This window comes from Budorcas taxicolor, chromosome 2 (assembly GCF_023091745.1).
Source record: "Budorcas taxicolor isolate Tak-1 chromosome 2, Takin1.1, whole genome shotgun sequence".
Lineage (NCBI taxonomy): Eukaryota > Metazoa > Chordata > Mammalia > Artiodactyla > Bovidae > Budorcas > Budorcas taxicolor.
In genome coordinates this window covers 21,822,552-21,850,233 of record NC_068911.1, presented here as the reverse complement: position 1 = coordinate 21,850,233, position 27,682 = coordinate 21,822,552, and the positions used below count along the sequence as shown (strand labels likewise).

The window sequence follows — 27,682 nt, the reverse complement described above, 5'->3', positions numbered from 1 at the left end:
ACTGGAGAGGCACATGGGGCTTGCCTCCCATCAGAGAGCAGAGACAGTGGAGTTAGCGAGTACAGCCCTTAGTGCTTTGACCAGGAAGGTGAGAAGTGTTACTGTGTCAGAAAATTAGGTCAGCAGTGAGCATGCTTGGGTAAGTTTAAGATCTCTGTTTAGATATCAAGGTCTGGCGTCATTCATTTCATTATTCAGTGGTGTCCCAGGCATTGTGCTGGGCTTGTCAGGAATACAGCATTGCTACCCTTGGGGGGCTTATGATGTCAGGAGAGTGACAAAGCACAGGACAAGTAAGTATGACACAGAGTAGAACGGGGAGAATTTCCTTCTCATTGGTTGCAAATGACAGACATCCAGTTTGTATCAGCATGAGTAAGAAAGAAAATTTACTGGTTCCCATATCTGCTGAGTAAATAAATGGAATAAATAAATGGCTTCAGCAATGGCTGGATCCAGGTGTTCACGTGATGTTGTCAGAAACCTCGGTCTCATGGCTCTGCTTTCCTCTGTGTTGGCTTTCCTTTCAGCCAGTCTCTCCCCATCTGTGATGCCAGACACCACCAGCTTAGTAGTCTTAGCTGAAAGGGAGGTTGGTGCCTCAGTTGGATGCATGTGGCTCAGTCGCTTCAGTTGCGTCTGACTCTTTGTGACCCCGTGGACTGTAGCCCACCAGGCTCTCCTGTCTGTGGGGAGGATTCTCCAGGCAGGAATACTGGAGTGGGTTGCCATGCCCTCTTCTAGGGGATCTCCCTGACTCAGGGACTGACCCCATGTCTCCTTTATCTCCTGTATTGCAGGCAGATTCTTTACCCACTGAGCCACCTGGCAAGCCCACACTTCCTCAGTTACTCCAGTATAAAGTAACAGAACTGAATTCCAATGGTCCAAACTGGGGTGATGCGAGACCCCTGCCCCAGAGCTAGGCATGGTGGCCTGGCCACCCACACACACTGAACTTGGGGGAGGGGTTCATGTGGGAACATCAGAGCCGGGGAAGGGGGTTCTGGGAAGCAGGCACCACCCTGCCTACCGCAGAGCCCCCAGAGAGACAGAGGCTCTGAGAGGAAGGCAGGGGTCATTCCAGCCAGGGAGTCAGGACAACTTCGCAAAGGAAGTTTGGCCTTTTGGGGCTCCAGGGATGGGGCTGGGGTACTCCTGCAGCAGGTTCCAGCTCTGTATCTGGGGAGAAGGAAGGAGGGAGCAGGTATTTCCTGAGACACCATCATCTGCCAGGCTCTTTGACAAGTTTGTTGGTTAATATCCCAAGAGCCCTGTCTGCTCACGCAGGTGGGAAATAGTCTCGGAAGGTTTCCCATTGCTGGATGAACCTCAGCTAGCTCCCAGGGCTCCTGGACCACCCTCACCGACTCCGGTCCATCTCCACCAAGCAGCTGGGTGATCTTTTCACACTGCAGAGTTGACAGCGTCTCACCGCTGCTAAAACCCTGATCCTAAGCCTGGCCCACAAGGCCTTGCCCGCTGCCCATCACCACTCCTCTCCTGCCCTCCCCTTCAACTCCTCCAAGAACTCACTCCCAGATTTAGGAGGAGTGATATTTATTTGTAACAATGGTAGCTGACGCTTAGGTGCCAGGCCTTAATCGACACTCTGTATTTTCATTCATTTCAGTCTTCACAGCAACCTTGTGAGGTGGGGACCGTTATTATCTCCATCTTATAAGACGAAGAAACTGAGCCACTGAGAAAGTGATTTGCTCAAAGTCACCCAGCTAGAAAGTAGCAGAGCCAAGATTCAAAGCCAGGCATTTTGCTCCAGAGTCCTCGTTCTTAACCACCACTGTCTCCTGCCTCTGGGCGCTCAGGGTCCTCATCCTTCCTGTCACATTTCCTAACTACTCATTCTGATGGGTTATATGATCGATGTCTGTCTCAGCACTAACAGCTGCTGTAAAGGCAGCCAACACTTAGTCTGTGCTGGGCACTGTGTTTAGCACCTTTTAGGCATCAGTCAATTTCACCCTCTCACAATTGTGTAAAAACTAGGTACAGTTGTCCCTGTTTTGCACACAGAGAACCTAAGAAGTTGAGAGTTTAAGCAACTTGTCCACTAAGCTGGAAATTCCCAGAGGGAAGAAACCATGTCCATTTTGTGCATCACTGAGTTCAGAGGGGCTAATTAAGTGCCTGGCATACAGTAGGCACTTAATAAAGGTTTTGGGGTGGTCACTAGTGGTAAAAAAAACTCACCTACCAATGCAGGAGTTGTAAGAGATTGAGGTTGGATCCCTGGGTCGGGGAAATCCCCTAGAGGAGGCCATGGCAACCCACTCCAGTATTCTTGCCTGGAGAATCCCATGGACAGAAGAGCCTGGTAGGCTACAATCCATAGGGTCACACCAAATCAGACATGACTTTAGTGACTTAGCACCCAGCTGGCTGGATGATAAATGGCAAGATGGAAGGGAGGGAGGTGGGGAGGAATGGAGAGAGGGCCAGCCTGCCTGTCTCCAGTGCCCATGCTCTGGTCACAGCTGGGAGATCCTGGGACTTGAGGCTGGCGTGGTATCTGATGTGGCTCTCGCGGCTGTCTCTGCAGGAGCCACGATGCACTTGAAGAAGTACCTGCTCAAGGGCCTGCATCGGCTGCAGAAGGGCCCCGGCTACACATACAAGGAGCTGCTGGTGTGGTACTGTGACAACACCAACACCCATGGCCCCAAGCGCATCATCTGCGAGGGGCCCAAGAAGAAGGCCATGTGGTTCGTGCTCACCTTGCTCTTCACCTCCCTCGTCTGCTGGCAGTGGGGCCTGTTCATCAAGACCTACCTGAACTGGGAGGTCAGCGTCTCCCTCTCCATCGGCTTCAAGACCATGGACTTCCCCGCTGTCACCATCTGCAACGCCAGCCCCTTCCAGTAGGTGGTCCCTGGAGCACGGCTGGTCTCAGCAGGGCTGCTTCCCTTCATTTTCCATCCTTCTTTCCCATCTCCTCCTTTTTCTTTCTCTCTCTCTGTCTCTTTGCCTCTGCAGCAAGTAAGATTCAAAATTCATAAACCTCCTCAGCTTAAACAGAACCTCCAAAAATACCTGGTAGTCCCTTCAGTCACACTCAGTTCAGTTCAGTCGCTCAGGCGTGTCCGACTCTTTGCGACCCCATGAATTGCAGCACGCCAGGCTCAGTCACACTGAGCCTATTTATTGATTCCATGTGTATTTATTGAGCACCTACTATTGCCACCTACTACTGGGGCTGCCCTTGTGGCCCAGCTGGTAAAGAATCCACCTGCAATGCAGGTTTGATTCCTTGGTCGGGAAGAACTCCTGGAGAAGGGAATGGCTTACCCACTCCAGTATTCTTGCCTGGAGAATTCCATGGACAGAGAAGCCTGGCAGGCTACGGTCCATAGGGTCATAAAGAATAACACAACTGAGCAACTAACACACTGCTATTGCCAGGCACTGTTACGGGGCACCAGAAATACATCTGTAACTTAAACAAAGTTCCCCCTGTCCTCATCACAGCCTCCCAGAGAAAACAGACATTCATCTTCTCTTCCATAAATATTGAAATCATTCTCATCGTGAGGATTAAACTGGACCTGTATCCAGGGTTTAGTGCCCTCTCCTACAGGAAATCTTCCAGCCATCTATGGCAACTGCATTGAGTGCATTTCATAATATTGCCTAAATGCCAGGCAATATGTTGAGTGTTCTTTGGATAATTCGTGTCATTCTAGTCCACACAACCACTCTGGGGTGGTGGTGGGGGGGCACTACTCTAGTAGCCCCAGTGCACAGGTGAGGAAATGGAGATTCAGAGTGGCGAGGGAACTTGCCCAGAGACACACAGTGGGCAACTGTGGGATTCGAATCTAGGTCTTATCTGACTCCAGAGCTGCCACTGTTTAACCACTGGATGGCAAGGCCTAGGAAGGAGACACCCAAGGAGACCCAGCCTAGTCGGTTGACGAAAGGCAGGGGGTCACATAAAAATGCCCCAGGAAATGAGTAGACGTTAGCTAGGTGGAATGAAGAGAGTGCGCCAAGTGGAGGACATAGGACGTGCAAAGGTCCTGGGGTGAGACACAGCCTGGTGCATTCAAGGGGCTGAAAAATGAGCCAGCCTGTCTGAGTCACAGGAAACATTCTTGTCCAAAAGGAGGTCCTGGAAGGAAATCATACTTCCTGGTTACATTTCCAGTTATCAGAAAGTCACCTCATTCTGGTCATAGGGCTGTTCTTCCTTGCTTGGGTGGGTCTTTGAAGCTACTCAAGAAAACTCTTAATAGTTATAATAACAGACCCTGCTTACAAGCATCACCCTATTGAATCCTCCAAAAATCCTCTAGGGTAAATGTTTTAACCCCCAACTATTTCACAGATGAGAGAAGAGAGCCTCAGAGAGGTTACCCTACCCACGGTCACACAGATATTAAGTGGCATGCTGTGCTGCATTTAGTCACTCAGTCGTGTCCGACTCTGCAACCCCATGGACTGTAGCCCACCAGGCTCCCCTGTCCACGGGGATTCTCCAGGCAAGAATACTGGAGTGGGTTGCCAGTCCTTCTCCAGGGAATCTTCCTAACCCATGGATCAAACCCAGGTGTCCCGCATTGCAGGCAGATTCTTTAACATCTAAGCCACCAAGGAAGCCTAAGAATACTGGAGTGTGCATAGCCTATGCCTTCTGCAGGGGATCTTGCTGACCCAGGAATCAAACCAGGGTCTCCTGCTTTGCAGGCAGATTCTTTACCAGCTGAGCTACCAGGGAAGCCCATTAAGTGGCATGCTGGAATTCAAACCCAGATCTTACCAAGCTTGACAGCAGCTGTAGACATCCAGGCTATAATAGCAGCCCCCACCCCACAGCCCAGCACATTCCCAGTCCTCCCCTCCCTGTGCGCACAGAGGTGGCTGGTTTGGTGATCAGGGGACAGGTGGTGTCAGCATCTGTGACTGATGTTAGCTCTGGCCGCTGGCTACCTGCATACTAGCACTTGGGCCTATATCCAGGGTTTAGTGTCCTCTCCTACAGGAAGTCCTCCAGCCAGAGCTGACACACACCACCCTGCAGACCACACTCTGGGAAGGGTCTTGGATAAATTGGGCTCTGTAGTGACAGGGGGGCAGGGCTTGGAGCCCCCCAACCTAGGGCCTGGTGGAAAGGGGTGGACACATTTCTGCCGGACTGACTGGTCACCATTTCCAGTATGGGAACCTCCAGGACTGAGAAGATCCTGGATCCCAACCCCACAGTCTTCTCCCTGCTGAAACTGGCTCCTATGCCCCAAATTGCTGCTGGAGATTTAGGACTTTAAGGTCACAGACCTGCCCCTCTTCCAATATTATACCCCTCCTAGGAAGAAGTCCAAACCCTGTGCACCCACAGATACCAACTGGGGCCCACCAAACCCAGGTTCTCAGCTCTGCACCTTCTTCAGTGGGGTGAGCTCAGGAAATCACAGCAACTCCCAGAGTTTCTTTATCCACATGTGGGGGGTCATTGTAGAATTTTATTTATAAATTAACTCAAAGAAGATGCAGGGAACACCTAGCACCTGACTCATGGTGAGGGATCAATAACCAGAGGATTCTGTCTCAGTAGCATGAGAATTTCATCTTGTCTTGTTTCTGTCTTGTTTGCTATAATAGCCTCTGTGTACTTGGCACATGGTAGATACTCACCAAATACTGGGTGAAGAATGAGTGAGCAGGTGGTGGAAGGAGGCATGGATGCATGGGTGGGTGGGTCGCGAGGTGGGTGCTGGGTGTGGGGAGGAGCAGCCTTCCACACGTGGCGGCAGCCACGCTGGAGTAGGAGGGGACTGGACTACGGCCGCTCTGCTCTGCAGCTGCCCTCCTTGCCCCTCTGACTGGCCCTCTCCGCCACCTAGGTACTCCAAAGTCCAGCATTTGCTGAAGGACCTGGACGCACTGATGGAGGCAGTCCTGGGGAGGATCCTGGGTCCTGAGCTCAGCCAGGTCAATGCCACCAGGGCCCTGAACCTGTCTATCTGGCACCACACGCCCCTGGTCTTTATCAACGAGCAGAACCCCCACCACCCAGTGGTTCTGGACCTGTTTGAGGACAACTTCAATGGCTCAGCAAGCAGCAGCCCAGCACCAGGAAGGCCCTGCAGTGCCCACAGGTGCAAAGTTGCCATTAGACTAGTAAGTGGGTCCCCTTCCCCGGGCACAGCTCAAACAGTGGGCCCTCTCCAGCGAGTCCGATGGGAGTCTCTTTCCATAACTAATCTGGGTCTTGGCTAGGGGAGAGCTGAGGGTGAAGTCAGCGTCTATCAGACTACGTGGACTGAGTGAAGGGGAAGGGGTGGGTGGCCTCCTGAAGAAGGAATTAAGTCTTGTTATCAGAAGACAGGGGCATAAATATTGGGCAGGTAGAAAACCACAGCTGTGCTGTAGTCATTGCCAAAGCAAAACTGGACTGCTGGGCTGCCTGCAAGCCTGCAGGTGGGAAGAAGGTTCCCCGTCTGTGCCCAGGATCCCTGGGGGCTCTGCAACTACACAGAGCCCTGGGCCCAGCTCTTGGAGAATCTGAAAGGGCAGTTCTGGGCCCAGACTCACGAATCTGTCTTGTTAATGGGCTTCCTGGTGATTCTGATGATTCGCCCTGGTTGGGGACCCAGGCTGGGGCTATACACTCCCCACTGTCTCCCATACCCCATATGTGGTCAATATCTTCCCCCATCAGAGAGAGGGTCAGAACCTGAAGTCTCGAGTCCTTCATGGTCCACCCGGCCTCCAGGGGGCTGCCTCTGGATGTCTGGGAGGGGGCTGGGAGTGGAGTTGGGGGAGCGGAGGGTCAAATGTGTCTGCTGCTCACGTGTCCATGTGAGCATGAGTGTGGGGCCACTTGTGTGACTCTAGGCATGTGGACACGTGTGTATGTGGTTGTGACGCCAGGACATCATGTGACTGCAGGTGTTAGAAAGATGTCTGTGTGGACGTGACTGTGTGGATGTGTGTGCAAGTGAGTTGGCTCAGGCCTGAGGCAATGTTATATGAGGGTGGCTGGTGCTTTGTGTATGTGAGTGGACAACCCAAGCCTTGTGACTGTGAGTGCCAACACACTGCCCACCAGCCCAGCCGCTGGCCACCCCAGCACCAAGGTGCCACCCAAGGAAGGGTAGCTAGCAGCACCCTCGCTGCCCTGACTTTCAGGGTGGGGGGCCCTCCAGCAGCCCCCACCCACAGGAACTCCTCTTGCTGCACCACCCCCCCCCCCGCCCCCCACTGCAGTGCAGCCACAATGGAACCACATGCACCTTCCGGAACTTCAGCAGCGCCACCCAGGCCGTGACGGAGTGGTACACCCTGCAGGCCACCAACATCTTCGCACAGGTTCCAAACCAGGAGCTGGTGGCCATGGGCTACCCCGCCGAGCAGCTGATCCTGGCCTGCCTTTTCGGGGCAGAGCCCTGCAACTACAGGTGAGAGCCAGTGGGCCTCCCGAGGCCGGGGTCCCAATCCTGGGTCCACACCCCAGCTCGGCCACTCAGCATGCACCCCAGTTGTCTGTACCCTGCTGTCTTCGGCTTCTTAGAGGGAATCTGAGAAGAGGATGCGTTGACAGCCCCATCACGTCCCGAGGGCATCGCTTTAGGGAAAGTCTGTAGGGAAAGAGGACGGCGCTAAGGGAGGATGTGGCCTCAGGTAGCGTCTAACCCAGGCGTCATCCCTGTAAACTGAACCACAGAGCCGTCCTCCCTTAAGTGGGGGTCTGGCCCCTTGCACATGGCCCCATCAGTCCCTCACTGCATGTGTGCCACCCCCAGGAACATGGGCTGGGGGTCTCCTAACTTCCCAGGCAAGGAGGCGGGAGAAGGAGCAGCCATGAGCTGTTATCCTCCAATGCCCAGCATCTACTGCCCTCAGTTTTCTCATCCCTAAGATGGGACAATAACCATATCTGTGTCTCATGTAGAGTAAATGAATCAGCTCAGGTCAGCACTTAGAACAGAGCCCTAGAAGCCTTTGGCATAAACACCATTTTCCCAAACAACCCCAGGGTTGAGAAAATGGCAGGATGAGGGCAGCGTTAACTCCGAAAGCCTGGGTCCTCTTACACGTGGTCCACAGATCTCCACCTCCTTCCCCGCACTGCCACCTCCAGCTTCTGACCATCCAGACCCTGGGTCTGAGAGCCCAGCTCTGTCCCCAGCTGTCAGACAGACTCGACGGGCGAGTCACTCGGGAAGGGAGGCTGGGCACAGGCAGGTGAGCTGCTGAGGCCCCAGTGGCCCCTCCGGGCCTCGTGGCAGGCCTCCTGGTGTAGCGGCCGCCCCCCCGAGTCTGGCCCCGGGCTTTGGCCGGTCCCATTTCCCCGAGGCACTAGTGTCCTCCTGGCCTGGGGCTTCAGATTTCCTACACTTCAGGTCTCTGGAGAAAGGGACTTTTTGCCAAGTCTTGCCGCTTTGGATGAGTGACAGGATACCAGTTTCAAACTCCCAGGGACTGTGGCCTCAGCCCGCATCAGTCAGCTCATGAATCCTCAGGAACCTCTGTCGAGAATCTGCTGATTCTGTCCCCCGGAAAGCACAGGCTCAGGGCAGGTGTAGGTCGTGTCAAGGAGTCAAGGCCCCCTGAGCGGGCAGAGCTGCCCACCTGGCCCTTTGTGAGAATCTGAGAAGGAGGGAGCTACAGGTGGAAGAGCTGCGTGCCAGCCCCCCACCGATGGCACACGTCCTTGCTGGCTGGTTGCAGGCTGGGTTCCAACCCCTCTCTCTGGGGGGACTTGCTTCAGAGCCTACCTGCCCCACCACTCCTGGCAGCCTGCCTTAAGGTTGTGGGTACCCAGTAAACGAGGTCTGTGCCTACAAGTTCATCTTTACCCTCACAGCTAAAAGAGAGAGGTGTAATATGGTAATTTAAAACATATGGCTTGTCTGCTCAGTCAGAATATGCCCTGCAGTGCAAGTGAGTTGAAAAAGTGGGATCTGTTAGGATCCACTGGGACCTCCTGCCCGATTCCTGGCGCTTTGTGTGAGCAACCCTTAGTGGGATCCCAGGGCTCAAAGATGTGTGTTCTGCACACAGCGCGGTCCCCAAACAGAGCCCTGAGCGACTTCCTGGCCTGATCCAGGGCCCGAGGCAGCCTGGGGATGGCGTGCGTGTTGCCAAGATGGCGCCCTCCAAAGCCAGCCCTGTTTGGGTCAGGTGACTAGAAGATGGCTGATGGGCAGGCAGCACCCGGTGTTGGCCGCATAACTTTGTGGTGTGGCTGTGACTGGGGAATAAATCTGGTGAGGCGGTCAAGGCTGGACTCTGCAGTTAGACCACTGGGTTCAAATCCTTGCTCTGTCTTTCCAACTGTGTGGCTTCAAGCAAGTGTCTTAACCTTGATATGCCTCCATTTTCCTCCCGCATAAAATAGGCAACAACAGTGCCTACGCTGCGTGCATGTGCGTGCCCAGTCATGTCTGACTCTGTGACCCCATGGACTGTAGCCCGCCAGGCTCCTCTGTCCTTGGGATTTCCCAGGAAAGAATACTGGAGTGGGTGCCATTTCCTCCTCCAGGGGATCCTCCCGACCCAGGGATCGAACCCATGTCTCTTGTGTCTCCTACACTGGCAGGCAGGTTCTTTACCACTGACACCCCTGGGAAGCCCATGCCTACTCTCCTGGGTTCTTTGGAATATTAAATAAGTTAATGTGCGTGACAGGCTGACAGTAGCGATGAGCTCAGTATTACTCTCATTAAACCCACATTTCACAAGGAACTCATTCTTCAGTAATGATGCTAACACTTATTGCACCCTTCTTATGTCTAGGCACTATTCTTAGCACTTTACATGTATAAAATCAGTCAGTCTAACTCTGGCAACAAGCCCTTGTTTTATGTGATACAGCCCTGCTCAGAGAGGTTAAGCAACAGCTCTGAGGTCACACACCTGGTGAGTAGCCGAGGTGGCAGTCTGAGCCACGCCCACCTGGCGTCACTTCATCGCTCATCAGAAATCGAGATCGTTTTCCTTCCCCGCCTACCCTTCCCAAGCCTGTTTCTTCAGCCCTCGGCGGTTCCTTGGCACGGAGACCCTGGTCCACCCGCCTCCATGCTGCTTCTCGGTCCCACAGCCTACTGGTTGCCCATCTTCCTGAATTAGCCCCCGACTCAGCACCAGAGGACACGTGCCTCTCTCTGCCCTCCCAGTGTTGGGCCCCAGACACTTTGACTCCCTTACTCTGTCCTGGTCTCCATCCTCTCTGCCTCGTGTTAGCAAATGCTGAAGGTGCAGCCACTGGAGTTCTAGGAAAGTATGAGCCACGTTTAGACCCTGACACCAAACCACCTGGATTTGAATACCAGCTGGGCTTTCCTGGTGGCTCAGATGGTAAAGAACTCACCTGCAATGCAGGAGACCCGGGTTCGATCCCTGGGTTGGGATAATCCCCTGGAGAATGGAATGGCTACCCACTCCAGTATTTTTGCCTGGAGAATCTCATGGACAGAGGAGCCTGATGGGCTACATACCATCCATGGGGTTGCAGAGTCGGACAGGACTGAGTGACTAATACTTTCAACTTTTCTGTTTGGGGGCATACTGCCTAGCTTCTCTGGGTCTCAGTTTTCTCATCTGGAAAATAGGGATAGTGAAATGACCTCATAAGGCTATCATGGGGGTTAAGTGAGTTTACACAGATGAAGTGCTTAGAACAGTGCTAAGCAAGTGCTAAGAATTATAGGAGCAATTTAAAGATTAACTTTTTATTGTGGAGTAGTTTTGGATTTATAGAAGAGTTTCAGGAGTGCACAGAGTTCCCTGGTACTCCTCCCCCAGCTTCCCCTATCCATAACATGTTAAGTCACCACGTAATCTATCAAAAGTAAGAAGCCAACATGGCCACATCACTTATAAACAAACCCAACACTTTATTCGGATTTGTCGGTTTTTCCTGATGATCTTTTCCTGCTCAGGCTTCCATCCAAGAGACCACATTGCTGTCGGTTGTTATTCTCCTTTGTCCCCTCCGACTGTGACACTTTCTCAGACTTCCTTCTTCTGGATGACCGTGACCGTTTCGGGGTGCTGGTCAGGTGTTTTATAGCAAGCCGTTGATCTGGGTTTATACAGATAAGATGGGTTTGGAGGAAGAAGACCACAGAGGTGGAGGGCTTCCTTGTCACATCCTATCAGGGGGTACGTGTTAGCCACTCAGTACCACCCGTGATGTTGACCCTCCTCCCTCGGTTAAGGTGGGGTGTGTTCAGCTTCTCCGGCCGTGCTCTGTATCATGAGCTCTAAGTTCAGCCTGTACTCTGCGGGGTGGGGTCGGGGAAGCAGCACGGGGAGAGAGATTAAACTCCACTTCTCCTGGAGAGGGGAGCAGACACTATTCGGAATTCTTCTGTACAGAATGTCTTCTCCTTTTGTTTATTTATTCAATCATTTATTTATACTAGTATGGACTCTTGTATATTTGGGTTGTAATCCAATACCACACTATTTATTTTATTACTCAAAATGTTCCAGTGTTGGCCACTGAGAACTCCTTCAGTTGGCTCCTGTGTCCCTTCGACGTGTCCTCATCCATTTATTTGTTGTTTTAGTATTTCCTTACTTTCTGGCACTAAAAGATGCCCCAGTCCTAGAATCAGCCATTTCTCTGAGAAGCTCCAGTCCTTTTATTGGAGAATGGGATTTAGAAACCAAGCTCTAGGCACATATGGCTTCCCTCATAGCTCAATTGGTAAAGAACCCGCCTGCAGTGCAGGAGACCCTGGTTCGATTCCTGGGTCAGGAAGATCCCCTGGAGAATGGATTGGTTACCCACTCCAGTATTCTTGGGCTACCCTGGTGGCTCAGCTGGTAAAGAATCTGCCCGCAATGAGGGAGACCTCATTTTGATCCCTGGGTCAGGAAGATCCCCTGGAGAAGGGATAAGCTACCCACTTCAGTATTCTGGCCTATACAGTCCATGGGGTCGCAAAGAGTTGGACACTACTGAGTGACTTTCACGTTCACTTTTTCAGGCACGTGTGTCGTTGCTGCTTCAAGGGTTGGTCCTCCAGTTTCTCCCTTCCCCAAACCCTGCTACCCAGTGCCACTGTCGTTGTACAGCCCCCAACTAGGGTGCTCCATCTCCCAGTCTTTGCGGGAAGCTGGCTGGTCTCTGTCTTTATGCCTTGCCTCTGTTCCAGGGAAGGTTTGGGGAGGGAAACGCTTAGCTGGAGCCAGAGTCAGCCAGTGCTGGGAGCAGCCTCTCCAGGTAAAGAACATTAATCAACAAGCAAATAGTTGGCAAGCCTCAGAGTGCAACCTGGGACAGGAGGGGATCTGGCCGCGCCCAGAGCCACCTCCCGCTCCTGGGCGGTAGGTGTCCGAGGCAGCTCCTTGGGAACATCGCGTGCCCGTGTCCCAGGGGCGGGGTCTCTCCTTCCAGAGCCAGCGCCCAGCTGCAACTGGTTTTCCCCACTCATTTCCTCCCTTGTGGCCGCAGCCCTGATCCCCCCTGGGAGAGAGACTCCACGGTGCCCGCCCAGAGCGGTTTCTTCCCTCTAGGCCTTCAGTGTCCTCCCCACCCTCACTCCCACCCCCAGCCTGGGGTGCCCTTCGTCCACCCTGCACCTGCAAAGCTCGGCTACCTCTTACTCATCCTTCAAGTCTCAGCTCAGACCTCATTTCCTCCAGGAACCCTCCCCCAACCCACTCCCCACCCCCACATCCACTCTTCCAGGCTTATCTCTGCTGCTACTCTTATCATGTATTATAATTTATCCAACAAATATTTACTGAGTGTCTCTCTACCGATTGCCAGGCTCTGAGGATCGGGGGTGAATTTGTCCAGCAATTCAGTGTGCTCAGCTTCCAGCCCCCACCTTAGTCCTTTTGGGTGGGTGCTGTTGTTGCCCTGGTGTTAGGGCGGGAGAAACAAGGCACAGGGAAGTGAAGTGACTTCCCCCAAGCTCACCAGTGAGTAACTGGCAGAGCCAGAAGTCAAATTCAGGCAGGCTGGTTCCCAAGCCTGAGCTCTTAGCTTTTAGGATCTTTCTCCCTCCAGACAGACAGCTGTCCTCCCTGGGATTATTTTCTAAGGCAAGAGGCCACTGATAAGCAATTAAGTCAAGAAGATGAGTTCAGCTTCTGATGCATGCCAGCATGGGAATGTTGTTGTTGTTGTTGAGTTGCTAAGTTGTGTCCAACTCTTTGCGACCCCATGGACTGTAGCCTGCCAGGCTCCTCTGTCCATGGGATTTCCCAGGCAAGAATGCTGGAGTGGGTTGCCATTTCCTTCTCCAGGGGATCTTCCCAACCCACATCTCCTGCATTGGCAGGTGGATTCTTTACCACTGAGCCACCAGGGAAATAAGCAGGTGGAAATGGTCAAGTGACTGGGAGGTGACTTTGCATAGGGAGGTCAGGGGACATCTCTGAGCAGATGAAACCTGAAGGAGGAGAAGAAACCAGACACTTGAAGATCTGCTCAGAGAATATTCCAGGCACAAGGAGCAGTGGGCCTTGAATTTGAAGACGACATGGAGTGTCTCTGGAGTATAATGAACAAGGGGGAGGAAGCCAAGTGGGGCATTTGCATTTTATTCTGAGAGCAGCAAGGAGCTTCTGGAAGGTTCTAAGAGGGGCGTGCTACGGGCTGATTCACAATTTTTTTTTTTTTTTTTTGGATGTGGACTATTTTTTAAGTTTTTATTGAATTTGTTACAGTATTGCTTTTTTGGCTGCAAGCTATGTGGGATCTCAGCTCTTCAACCAGGGATAGAGCCCACACCCCTTCCATCGGAAGGCAGAGTCCTGGCCACTGAACCACAGGGAAGCCTGTGATTCACAGTTTAAACAGTTGCCCTGACCACTGTGCAGGAGGAAGATTGTAACGCAGCAAGAGTGGAGGCAGAGGCTCCTGCAGGAATCGGGATGGGGGGCGCTGGCGGCCCTGGACCAGGGTGGGCACCTTAGAGGTGGAGGAGGCGGGCAGGAAAGAGAATTGCCACGACCCCAGTCTGTGGTCTCTCCCACGCCATGAGCTTCAAGCGCAGGACTGTCTTGCTGGCCTCCGTGTCCCGAGCCCAGTGCGTGACTCAGTAAGTGTTGGATGGGAAATGCAGATTGTCTTTCACGGTGGAGGACACCTCAGCTCAGAGGCTGAGGAAGCCTCTCACGTGCATGTCAGGCACAGTCAGCTCCTGGATCAGGTTTCACCACCTGCCCTGGACCCACCTGATTTGGCTGGCGCAGAGGGTGAGACCAAAGAGACAGGAAATGGCTTCCTAATCCGAACATGGGGACAAATACCTGCTGACCTCAGGGAGTTATTGCAAGAATTAAACGAAAGAACATACGCAGAAATCTTCAGCATGGTCTGAGGAAATTTGCTCAGTAAATGCTGTGGAACAGAAAGCTTAGAAAGTGTAGCATTTCAGGTATGTTTCTGTAATATCTGATGCACCAAGCCCCATTCCCTCCTGTTTTTAATAAAACAACAGAAAACCACGTAAAAACATCCGAAGACATTTTAAATGCTAGTTCCATTTAAAATGTATATATATATATATTTAGCTCCATGGGTCTTAGTTTGTGGCACTCAGGATCTTAGATCTTTGGTGCTGCATGTGGGATCCTTAGTCTCGGCATGCCGGGTCTCTTCATTGTGGCATGCAAACTCTTAGTTGCATCATGTGAGATCTAGGTCCTTGACCAGGGTTTGAACCCAGGCTCCCTGCATTGGGAGTGTGGAGTCTTAATCACTGGACCACGAGGGAAGTCCCCTTAAATGCTATTTTCTATGCAGACTTGAAATTGGGCTTCCCAGGTGGTGCTACTGGTAAAGAACCCACCTGCCAATGCAGGAGACTTAAGGGGCGTGGGTTCCATCCCAGTCCCTGGGTTGGGAAGATCCCCTGGAGAAGGGAATGGCAACCCGCTCCAGTATTCTTGCCTGGACAATTCCAAGGACAGAGGAGGCTGGCAGGCTGCAGTCCATGGGGCAGCACAGAGTTGAACACAACTGAAGTGACCTGGCACACATGGGGACTTGAGAACATACACATAGGACAGGATGTGAGGAACTCACGTGGACCCACCACCCAGATCCAATAAGTGTGATTCTCATCCTGTGGTTAAAGCAAATCCAAGATATCATATCCTTTTCATCTACATGGTGTGTAGAATGTAACTTCAAAGAGAAAGACTTTTGGCAGAGGCACAATACCGTTTCGCCACCTTAAAAAAGAAACGATGGGTGATTGCTCATTACTTCATCTATCCAGTGGTGTTCAGTCCCGTCAGTGTCAGACTTTGGGTTTGCTTGTTTGAATGAGGATCCAATTAAAGTCCACAGGTTGGGAATAGAACCAAGTCTTTGAAGTTGCTTTCAATCTGAAGGTTACCTCCCTTTCCCTGTCTCATAATTTATTTGTTGAAAACACTGGGTTATTTATTTTTTGGAGTCTGGATTTTGCAGATTGACTTTTTGTGGTATCTTTGAACTTGTTCCTCTGTCTCCAGTATTTGCTGTAAATGGTAGCTAGAGGTGTTCGATCCTGTTAAGAGCTGGGTGTTGTGGTTGTTTTGTTTTTGGCAAGGCCACTTCCTGGGCAGCCTGTGCCCTTCCATCGGGACACACAGCATCGGTCACCACCGGTGCATGTTGCCCAAAACCCCCAAAATCAGGGAACAAAATGATGACCCTCTAATTGTATCACTCTCTGTTCAGTTACTAGCTTGATGAAACCAGAACCTAACAGCTATTTTACAACCCAAAAAGTCAGTTGAAGGAAGCCATAGATTAAAGGAGATTTAAAAGGTATATCAACCAATCACATGTCAATGTCATTTGGATTCTAATTTAAACCAATAAGTTGTAAAACCAAAATTGACCTCTATGAGACAATATAAATTGAATGTATAATAATATTAAGGAATTTTTATCAGTTATGTTTAACCTGGTAGTAGTGGTGTTTTAGCAGTTCTTACGGGGACTCCCCTGGAGGTCCAGTGGTTAAGCATCCATCTTCCAATGCAGGGGGTATGGGTTCTCTAGAGGGGAACTAAGATCTCAACTAGAGAGCCTATGCATAAGTAGAAAGGCCTGCACACACACACACACACAAAGCATTCTTACTTATAGACATATAGAAATGTTTACAAATAAAATTATAATATCTGAGATTACCTTCAATAGGGGTAGGGAGAGATGAAACAGATGACTAGGGGATTGTTGAAGCTGGTGGTGGGCTTTGTTCTCTCAACTTTTTATGTTTGAAAAGTTCCATATAGGAAAAAACTGAACCAAATTATTTGAAACTGATATTATGCTGTCACTTTTCCGTATCTTTATAATAATGTTTTGTGCTATTGTTCAGTTATCGAATAGTTCCTTGGAAACATTCCCCTGATGTAAAACAGGACCCTAGATAGGCTCACGCCTCACTGTGAAGTTCTCTCTTTCCTGACCTCTGCTTGCACCCCGTCCTGATTCCCATCCCCCTCTAACCCCCCATCTCCATCTTCTTCCCTCCTTGCCTGAGTTCCCAGGGCTCCCAGACAAGCCCACCCGTCCGGATTCGGCCAGCTCCTTGGAGCAAACGTTGCCTGGAGCTGCCCACTCACTCACGTTATCTGTATTAGTTTCTTGTGCCTGCTGCAACGAATGACCACAAACTGGATGGTTTAAAGCAACAAAAGTGTATGCTTTCACAGAGGAAGCTTGAAGTCAGAGAGCAAGGTGTTAGCAGAACCAGGCTCCCTCCCAAGTCTCCAGGGGACAAGCCTTTCTTGCCGCTTCTAGCATGTCGGGGGGGGGGGGGTGGGGGGCTGGGGGGCGGCGTGGCGGTATGGCGGTGGGGGGGGCGGTGCGCTCCAGCATTCCTTGACTTCCGTCTTTGTACCTTTCAGTCTCAGCCTCTGTCTTCATGTGACCTTCTCTGTGACTCCTCTGCTGACTCTTTAAGGACACTTGTGGGTAGATTTAGGGCCCACGTGATAAAACCAGTTAATCTCACCTCAAAATCCTTAACTGTGCCTGCGAAGATCCCTTCTCCAATTAAGGTCACATTCACAGGTCCCTGGGGTTAGGATGTGGACATCTCTTTTCGGGGGTCACCGTTTAAATGACCCCATGGCTTACAAGACCCTGTAGATGAGGCAGCTGAAAACATCAAAGAAGCTTTCTTTTTCCGGTCTCAAAAAATAAATAAATAACCCTCAGGGCAGATGTTTCGACAAAACTTTTGTTTCACTTTTATCTATGTATACATCTTATGTACATGTATATGTTTGTTGGATTGTGATGTAAAATATATTTTTAGATCAAAAAAGTTCACAGGCCACTGTAGTTAAATTACACTGGCAGATAAAAGCACAAATTAACCTCAAAAAAAAAAAAAAGAAACAAACAAACAAAAAGCAACTTCTTTTTCATACTTCATGACTAAGCCAGAGAGCCTGCCTCCTACCCCCAGAGAACCCCCTCTTTCCCAAAAGAGTCTGGGAATCTCCTCTCTGGTGGGTGCATAGATACAGGGGAATGGACAGAATGACCTATCGCTCACCTCTCCGTTCCTGAGCCTCTCTGAGCAGTAATCTACCAGCTCCCCGCTGCCACACACCCGGGGGTGGCAGTTGGGGTGACATCAGTTGGGATGGGGATGGGCCCTGGCCTCCAGCTGATGGTATTTTTTTCAGGAACTTCACACCCATCTTCCACCCTGATTATGGCAACTGTTACATCTTCAACTGGGGCATGACAGAGAAGGCCCTCCCTTCAGCCAACCCTGGAAGTGAGTTTGGTAAGTCTGTCCTGGAGCCAGAGCCATGAGGTTTTAAATCCTATCATGTGAGGATGAAAGACCAAATTGCCACCAGCCAGGTGGCGCAGTGGTAAAGAATCCACCTGTCCAGTGCAGGAGATGTAGGAGGCTTGTGGGTTCAATCCTTGGGTTGGGAGGATCCCCTGGAGTAGGAAATGGCAACTCACTCTACTATTTTGCCTGGAGGATCCCATGGACAGAGGAGCCTGGTGGGCTACAGTCTATGGGGTCGCAAAGAGTCAGACATGATTGAGTGATCACCAAGCACACACACCATCAGCTGTTGAGGGACAGGACCGAGTTTAGCCAGGGGCCGGCATGCAGAGGAGCAGCGTCTACAGGGTACCCCAGGGCAGGGCCAGGTGCCTTCTCAGCCGTCCCCCAACCCAGTGCGCAAAAATCCCTGGGTACTGAGTGACTGGTGCACCCCTTCTGCTGATGAGCAAAGCGAGGAAGCAGTGGCTGAGAGCACAGGCTTCTGTGACCAGGGGGAATCCCAGCCCTACCATTTACCCCCGGGTGATGCTGAACCGAGACTTAACTTCTTGAAGCTCTCGTTTCCCCATATTGCACAGAGCAGAGCGTATGGTGCAGACCCCATCGCATCATCCTGGCCTAAAGCAGGTAGACCTCGGAGCACAGAGCAAGTGGCCTTGCCCCTGAGCCTGGCCGGCAGCAAACTCTCACTAAATGCAGATGTTCTGAGATGTTTTAAGTGACTTTCCCATGATCACATAGTTAGCCTGGGGCAGAGCCCTTACTGTCAGCCTCATTTCTGTGCAGTTCGTGAGAGACAGAGAAAAGGTGAAGTAGTAAACAGAAGTGAGGAAGAGGAAAGCGGTGGATGGCAGAAGCTGCTCATCTTGGAAGCAGCTGGTGGACTCAGCATGTGCGCCAGGCCTTGGGGAGCAAATCCTTCCTCCCCACCCTTAGGTTCTGAGCTCCCCAGGCATCCAAAGGTAGGTGTCATTCAGCAACTGTCAGAGCTGCTGGTCTAGAGGGGTGTGGTGGGCTGCCAACACTTCACCCACCCCTGAGCCCCTGAGGACACTGGGTATCACAAAGATGCCAGCTAGCTCACTCTCTAGTGATGACTGATGATTAAGATCAAGGCTACTTCCACTTCCTCACTGAGTGACCTATGACAAGGTCCCTTACTCTCTTTTGGGCTCAGTTTCCTCATCTGTAAAATGGGGACAATAATTGTACCTATCTCATATGCCTCTTATAAGCCTCATTGAGATCATGTAAATAAAGCCCTGAGCCCAGCACTCAGTATGCAGCAAATGCTCAATAAATGCTAGGCTTCTTGTCCTGCCCAGTCCTTTCTTCTTGCTTGTCTCAGTTGTGTCCAATTCTTTGTGACCCCATGGACAGTAGCTTGCCAGGGTCCCCTGTCCATGGAAATTTCCAGGTAAGAATACTGGAGTGGGTTGCCATTTCCTTCCCCTGGGGGTCTTCCCAACACAGGGATCAAACCCACATCTCTTGCATCTCCTGCATTGGCAGACGTGTTCTTTACCACTGGCACCACCTGGGAAGCACCCCCTGCCATGATTCATAAAATATTGGGTCTGGTCTCCACCTTCAAGAAGAGAACAGTGGAGTGGGGAAGGAAGACAGATAATAAAAGAAAAATTTCAAAAATGAGACAGGTACTTGGAAGGCGAGTTCCAGGACAAGGAGAGAATATGACAGAGATCCCGAGACCCAGTCTAGATAGTCAGGGAAGGCTTCTGGAGGAAGTGATACTTGGACTGAGGCCTGAAGGAAGAGCAGGAGTTTCTAGGTGCAAGGTGAGGCTGGAGACAGCATTCCAAAGAGAAGACAGCCTGATGAAGGCCCAGCAGTAAGGCTCCAGTAAGAAGGAGCATGGCAGCTGAGGGGATGAGCAGAGAGAATGAGGATCCTGGAGACGAGAGGCAAGGCCGCTTGGGCTGCAGCCTTAGATCTACCTGCCCTGTGGAAGAGGCCATGGAGTAGAGATGGGGCAGGCGGAGCCCAGAGTGGAGACCGTGCTGGCTCAGACTAGGAAGTGGGCCTCAGAGAAGGCAAGAAGTCCGGGTTTTTGTAAAGTGGAGCCAGCTTCCTGCGTAGACCCTGGCCTTCCCTTGGCTAGTGGGGGCTGGGACCAGTGGGTGGTGGGTCTGCCCTCAGCCTTGGGGAGCCAGCTCAGGCTGCCCTCTGCCCCATCTTCCCCTCAGGCCTAAAACTGATCCTGGACATGGGCCAGGAAGACTATGTCCCCTTCCTCACATCTACGGCCGGTGCCCGGCTGATGCTTCATGAGCAGAGGTCATACCCCTTCATCAAGGAAGAGGGCATCTACGCCATGGCGGGGATGGAGACATCCATCGGGGTGCTCGTGGTATGCCTGCAGGCTGTCTGCCCAGCGCCCACCTCCCGGGGCCTGAGAGGAGGAGCTCCATGCCTCCCCAAGCCCTGGACCTCCCCACCTCCTCAGCTTCTGCCTGGAACCCCAGTGGGCCCCACGCTTGGGGGAAGATGAGTGCCCCGCACCCCTGGCCTCTGCTGGGGTGTCAGCCCTCCAGCCCCTCTGAGCATCCCCTAGGCCCGCTTGCTGGATGGGAGGGAGGAACAGAGGAGGGTTCCTAGGGGTGATCAGGGGTCCCCACAAACAACCTCTCACACAGGACAAGCTGCAGCGCAAGGGCGAGCCCTACAGCCAGTGCACCAAGAACGGCTCTGACGTCCCCATCCAAAACCTCTACAGCAGCTACAACACGACCTACTCCATCCAGGTGGGACAGCGGTGGCCTGAGGCCTGAGGTGTCTGGGAAAGCTGGTCCCAGCAAGGCTGGCTCTGCTGGGTCTTTGGGACCACAGGGTTCCCTGGAGGCTAGGGAGCCAGTCTAGTCCTGGTTGCCACCAGGGCCTGGGGCTGGCCACTTCTTGTCCTTGCTTGGCAGGTGTGGCCTTGGGGGTCTTGCTCTGGGGTTTCCCAAAAGGAACTCTTGTGTGTACTAAGGATTTACATGGATTAAACCATCATTTGATCCTTTCAGTACCCATATGAAGCAATAATATTCTAATAATAATCATTAATTATTGTTAGTATATATTAATATGGTATTAACAGCATTTATTGTATATGCTATTTATTATACTTGGAGAAGGCAGTGACACCCCACTCCAGTACTCTTGCCTGGAAAATCCCCTGGACGGAGGAGCCTGGTAGGCTGCAGTCCATGGGATCGCGAAGAGTCAGACACGACTGAGCGACTTCCCTTTCACTTTTCACTTTCCTGCATTGGAGAAGGCAATGGCAACCCACTCTAGTGTTCTTGCCTGGAGAATCCCAGGGATGGGGAAGCCTGGTGGGCTGCCATCTCTGGGATTGCACACAGAGTCAGACACAATTGAAGTGACTTAGCAGCAGCAGCAGCATTTATTATACTATACCATTATTATTATAATATACTAATAATAGCAGGGTTATCATGTGCTATCACTGTTCCATGTGCTTTACATATATATTTTTTTTACATATGTATATCCTATATATACATTATATATATATAAAAATAATTTAATCCTCATAACAATACCAAGATGTAGACGCTATTATTAAGAATGAGGAAATTGGGGTTTATAGACCCTAGTCCAAATGCCTCATCAGTGTTCCTAAGTCCCTCTTTGTATCTGGCCTTAATCCCCTCTGCTGCAGCTGGGGCTTACTTACCTCTTATCCTGATCTCCAAGGTCAGCCCACAAGGCCTGGCCTCAGACCTGGCCCCAGAGGAGAGGACAGACTGACTTTTTGCAAAGGTGACCAAAGTGACTGCTCACAGTGACACTTTTCTCTCCCAGTCCAGTCTGCCTTGGTGGATGAGGACACAGGATGGCTGGGGGGCAGCCCAGTGCCTGGCTCCATGTCTGAGAGCCCCAAGCAGGGTGTGGTTTTCCCTTTCGTCTTAGTCACGGGAATCCACCATCCCCGCTGCCCACTCTATCCAGCTGACCCCAGGCACCGCTCACTCTGACCCTCCTGTCTTGGGGGGCTTCTGCCTGCGATGGAGAGCTTGAGGAGTCTTCAAGCCTCTGGAGGGACAGATGGACAGACAAGGCAGCCGGGGGTGTGGGGGCTGGTGGGAACACAGAGAAGGAGGCCACAAAGGCATCAGGCCCCAGCCCTGGCAACCCCATTCCAGAGAAACCTCAGATCTCGTTTTGTCCAGTGCCATCACCAGTCTGGACAGAGACCTTGGCAAAGACCCAGGCCCTGGTCAGGCGCTCTGCCTGCCAGCCCTGGGCCTGCCCTAGCTCACCCTGGAGAGGGCCCCTACCTTCCAGGTAAGACAGTGAGGTCTGGGTGAATGTCGGACACTTGGCCCAGAGCTCCCTGCTGACCCACTGCCCCCGATCTCACCCCAGACCCCCTCCTCCTGGCTGTGCCATTTCTTCTGCCACCCACCCCCCTGCCCACCCCTACTTCCTCCCACGAGGAACCTGCAGGTTTGCAGGGGAGAACGGAGCGGCGGATGCAGTGGCCTGGAAAGCAGCAGGCAGGAGAGCCCGGGAGAGGGTGCGAGCTCCTTGGCAGGGGTGGGAGCAGGAAGCCCTCCAGAGGTGGGCTTGGGAAGCCGGGCAGGAGAGCCGTGCTGAGCGGCTGCTTCCATTCTCCAAGTGCCCAGCGGCATGCTGACCTCCCCGCCTTAGCGGAGCAACAGGAATAAACTGAGGCTCGGAGGAGAGGGCTGGCCCTGGAACACGTAGCTCGCTTCTGAGTGGACTGAAACCAGGTCTGACCTGAAAACCCAGAAATTATAGATTCATCTCATCCAGCCTAGAGGGGACTGGTCCACTCCCCCGCTTCCCTCACCCTCCACCAGGGGACATTCCAAAGAAGGTCACTTCCTCTCCTTTGCACTGAGGACTCGGATCACCCTTCTCACCTTCCTTGAGGGTTTCCCTCCAAGATGAAGGAGCATAGAGCGAGCTTGCTTGCTTTCTCTTCTGGGTCCTTCCATGTAAATGGCTTGGAAGGCTGCTGGCAGCCTTGTAACAAGAGTTTTCTTAAGAGTTAGCCATTTTTTGTTGTCGAGGGGAGACGGTGGACACATTTGGGATCTTAGTTCCCTGACCAGGGATCAAACCCACGCCCCCTGCTGTGAAATCATGGAGTCCTAACCATTGAGGGAAGTCCCTGAGAGATAGCTTTAGGGCTGGAACAAGCCTCCTCTCTGTGTGTCATCTGTGGGGCTAGTCTCAGAGAGCCGGGTTCTGGCTTGAGTCCTTCTGTGGGGACAGAGGCAAGGAAGGACAGCCACTTCCCACCTCGGGGGGCAGCGGGGAGGAAGCTTAGTCACCTCACCACCCTTCTCCATGGGAGGGGCGCCTACTCGGCTCCCCCAGCCCCCGGCCTGGGCATCCAGCCCCCTGGGCCCCGTTCCCCTGGGCGGAGGTGGGGACATCGCCTTCACTTCTGCCCCCTCTCTGCCCCTTCCCACCCTCAAGGCCTGGGCATCCAGCCCCCTGGGCCCCGTCCCCCTGGGTGGAGGTGGGGACGTCGCCTTCACGTCTGCCCTCTCTCTGCCCCTTCCTACCCTCTCCCCAGCCTGGGCATCCAGCCCCCTGGGCCCCGTCCCCCTGGGCCCTGTCCCCCTGGGCCCCTTCCCCCTGGGCCCTGTCCCCCTGGGCGGAGGTGGGGACGTCGCCTTCACTTCTGCCCCCTCTCTGCCCCTTCCCACCCCCTCGGCCTGGGCATCCAGTCCCCTGGGCCCCGTCCCCCTGGGCCCCAGCCCCTGGGCCCCATCCCCCTGGGTGGAGGTGGGGGCATTGCCTTCACTTCTGCCCCCTCTCTGCCCCTTCCCACCCCCCCGGCCTGGGCATCCAGCCCCCTGGGCCCTGTCCCCCTGGGCCCCGTCCCGCTGGGTGGAGGTGGGGACGTCGCCTTCACGTCTGCCCCCTCTCTGCCGCTTCCCACCCTCCCGGCCTGGGCATCCAGCCCCCTGGGCCCCGTCCCCCTGGGTGGAGGTGGGGACGTCGCCTTCACGTCTGCCCCCTCTCTGCCCCTTCCCACCCTCCCGGCCTGGGCATCCAGCTCCTTGGGCCCCTTCCCTCTGGGCCCTGTCCCCCTGGGCCCCGTCCCCCTGGGCCCTGTCCCCCTGGGCAGAGGTGGGGACATCGCCTTCACTTCTGCCCCCTCTCTGCCCCTTCCCACCCCCCAGGCCTGCATTCGTTCCTGCTTCCAGGAGCACATGATTCGGGAATGTGGTTGTGGCCACTACCTGTACCCGCTGCCCAACGAGAGGAAATACTGCAACAACCAGGAGTTCCCAGACTGGGGTGAGCGGGGAGCCCCCCGGGGACTGGCCCCCCAGCCCATTGGGCCTCTGCCCACAAAAGGCTGTGACTGCAAGTGGGGCTGGGGGGCTCCATGAGTCCTCACCGTCCACGGCCCCTCTCGCCCTGGTTCTCCCCACCCACAGCTCCCCGATGCCTTCAAGTGTAGGCATGAAACGTGTACATTCGGGAGAGAGTTTGTCCTTGAGATCTGAAGTCACCAGAAGGGGAGCCCCTACTGGCTCACACAGGGCCAATGTCATCCAAACACCAATGGATGTTGTCAGTGGCAGAGGGAGTCCTACTACCTCTTAAAACTAACAACATGTATGGACAGGAGGGGAGAACTTTATCCCTTCCAATACCCATCCCTCCCCACGTGACCTGCTGGCCCTAGCCCGCCCCCGCCAGGCTCAAGGGTGACAGGTGGAGGGAAAGCTGCTCTGATCCTCCTGGGCTGGGGCTGGAGTGCTGGGGAGGGGGTCCCTCTGGCCAGGCTGGGGCCAAATGGCTGGAGAGGGGGCACCTAGGGTGGGTGATTTTCTGTGACAAGAGGAGTTTGGATCGAGACAACGCTCCCCACTCAACTTAACCACAGGCCTTGGGTGACTCAGGGCCAGGAGATCAGAGGGTGGCCAGGGGCTCAAAGCAGAAAACCTGGCTCAAAATCTCTCCCCCCCGACCCGTCCCACCCAGCCCATTGCTACTCGGCCCTGCGCATCAGCATGGCACAGAGGGAGACCTGCATCTACGCCTGTAAGGAGTCCTGCAAGTGAGTCCACCGAGACGGGATGGGCGGGGGCGGGTGTGGGGGGTGCGGCGGGCGGGCACAGTGACGATGGGCTGCCGTCTCTCTTCCAGTGACACTCAGTACAAGATGACCATCTCCATGGCTGTCTGGCCTTCCGAGGCCTCCGAGGTGAGTCAGGGGGGCGGCCAAGCTCCTGGCCGCCCAGCTTCGGATGGGAGGCAGATGTGGCCGGCGGTCTGCAGGCTGTTGGGAACCTCTCCTCCACTCCCGCCCTGCCTCCTTCCACCCGTGTCCCCCAAGGACTGTGCGGGGGACACGGCAGTGAATGGGACAGACCGTCCTTTGCGCAGGTCTGGGGAGGACCTGGGCGGAGGGAACAGCAAGTGCAAGGGCCTGCGGTGGGAAAGAACTGAAGCAGGGAGGCCGGGCCTATGGGGAAGAGCCTGGAGACCCAGTGCCTTTCCCCTTTCTCCCTGTGTGCACACACAGTCCCCAGGGCTGTGGTCTGCCTCCCACGGGTAGCAGGGCCCATGCCTGGGAGGGGATGCTGCAGGCACCGTTGTTCTCAGCTGCCTTTTTGGGTTCCAGGACTGGATTTTCCACGTCTTGTCTCAGGAGCGGGACCAAAGCAGCAATATCACCTTGAGCAGGTGAGCTCAGAGTCTGGACTGGCCAGGGAGGGCAGGAAAGAGGAGAAACCAGAGCCTTGCAGGAGGGGCTTGGACACAGGGCAGCTGCTCAGACACCTTCTCACACTGGTCAGATCCAGAAACAAGCCTGGAGCAGGAAGTACTGGGAGTGAGAGAGAGGCCAGCCAGGGGGGCTCAGAGCCTACCATTTCCTAAAGGACAACCTGTTCATTTCCATCCATCCCTCTGGTCCTTTCATCCTTGAACCTGTCCACCCTTATATCCATCATCCATCCTTCCATTCTTCCACTCATCGATCCACCCACCCAACCTCCATCCATTCATGCATCTTTCCATCCATTCAACACAACCAGGCATGGAGCACGAGAAAGACAGGAACTTCCATTCTATCCAGAACTTCGAGTCTAGAGGACAGAAATACATGAACAGGGCTTTGGTGGTGGGAGTCTGCACAGTACCCTTTCTCAGAGAGCCCAGCAGAGAAGGAGGCCCCTTCTTCCTGAGAGATAAGGGAGATCTGTATAGGGAGGTGACCCTTGAGCTAATCCCCTAAGGAGGAGTAGTAACTGTTTAGACAAATAGGAAGAGGCGCTGATGTTCCGGCAGAAGGCTGGAGGTATGAGAGAGAATAACCTTTCTGAGGACCATCAGGTGTAAGGGGAAAGCCCTCTTGGCCACACTTCCCTGCCCTGAGTCCCCTGACAGCGGGCCAAGGCCTAGGACTCTATGTCAAGTCTGCTGTACTGGGAGTGGGTGAGGGGAGCCCAGAGCTGATCCTTAGCACTGTCTTGGCCCCCAGGTCCTTTGGAGAACTGGTTCAGAAAGGGGTGCATGGAATGGGTGCTGGGAAGAGATGCCTTTTGTGGCCCCAAGGCCTAGAGTGGCCCTTCCTGGTTATTGTTTGGACTCTCCACTCCTGGGAGTGGGCACATGGGAAGCTTGAGCCAGAGGAGGGTACCTTTCCTCTGTGTGTGTGTGTGTGTGTGTGTGTGTGTGTGTGTGTGTGTGTGTATTGGGGAGAGGGCACCAGTTCCCTTTGCTGCCTCCTGCAGGAAGGGGATTGTCAAGCTCAATATCTACTTCCAAGAATTCAACTATCGCACCATTGAAGAGTCAGCAGCCAATAACGTGAGTCTGGGGGGCTCCTGACACCTCAGCCCTGCCTTCTGCCCCTCCACCCTGCAGCCTGAGGGTGGGGAGGATCCAGAGCCCAGCGGAGGAATTAGGAAGTTCCCTTGTTGTTTGCATCACCAACTCAATGGACATGGGTTTGGGTGGACTCCAGGAGTTGGTGATAGACAGGGAGGCCTGGCGTGCTGTGGTTCATGGGGTCGCGAAGAGTCGGACACAACTGAGCAACTGAACTGAACTGAACTCGTTGTTTATGGGTTTCCCTGGTGGCTCAGATGGTAAAGCGTCTGCCTGCAATGCGAGAGACCTGGGTTTGATCCCTGGGTCTGGAAGATCCCCTGGAGAAGGAACTGGCAACCCACTCCAGTATTCTTGCTTGGAAAATCCCATGGACAGAGGAGCGTGGCAAGCTGCGGTCAATGGGGTCACAAAGAGTCGGGCACGACTGAGAGATTAACACTTGCTTACTTGTTGTTTAGTTGCTCAGTCGTGTTCAACTTTTTTGCAACCCGGTGGACCGGGACGCAATACTGGCAGGCAGATTCTTTACTGCTGAGCCACCAGGGAAGCAGGAAGGTCCCATAGGCACTCCCCGATTACTTCCCTGGGCTGAGATGATCACCTCTTCTCCCCTTCTGGCCACCAACTCACCTCACAGGAAGCCGGAGGTTGGGGCAGAGATCTGTGGCCAGACCCTCACCCCCTGCTCCCTGCAGATTGTCTGGCTGCTGTCGAACCTGGGCGGACAGTTCGGCTTCTGGATGGGGGGCTCGGTGCTCTGCCTCATTGAGTTCGGGGAGATCATCATCGACTTTGTGTGGATCACCATCATCAAGCTGGTGGCCCTCGCCAAGAGTGTGCGGCAGAAGCGGGCCCAGGCTCGCTACGATGGCCCACCGCCCACTGTGGCCGAGCTGGTGGAGGCCCACACCAACTTTGGCTTCCAGCCAGACTCAGCCATGCCCGGCCCTGACGCGGGGGCCTACCGCCGTGAGCAGAACCCGCCCATCCCGGGCACACCACCCCCCAACTATGATTCCCTGCGCCTGCAGCCGCTGGACGTCATTGAGTCTGACAGCGAGGGGGATGCCATCTAG

The 27,682-nt window shown here is 53.6% G+C and overlaps 1 protein-coding gene across 1 annotated transcript; it reads left to right on the top strand.

Annotated features, from left to right (window-relative positions):
* Window positions 1-2,565: 2,565 nt before the first annotated feature.
* Window positions 2,566-27,682, top strand: SCNN1B (sodium channel epithelial 1 subunit beta). Its single transcript, XM_052635705.1, has 12 exons — window positions 2,566-2,879; window positions 5,859-6,135; window positions 7,225-7,415; window positions 17,623-17,726; window positions 19,952-20,115; window positions 20,402-20,509; window positions 23,939-24,056; window positions 24,750-24,825; window positions 24,915-24,972; window positions 25,393-25,454; window positions 26,507-26,582; window positions 27,302-27,682. The coding sequence occupies exons 1-12, from the start codon at window positions 2,569-2,571 to the stop codon at window positions 27,680-27,682; spliced, it is 1,926 nt and encodes a 641-aa protein (XP_052491665.1). The 5' UTR covers window positions 2,566-2,568.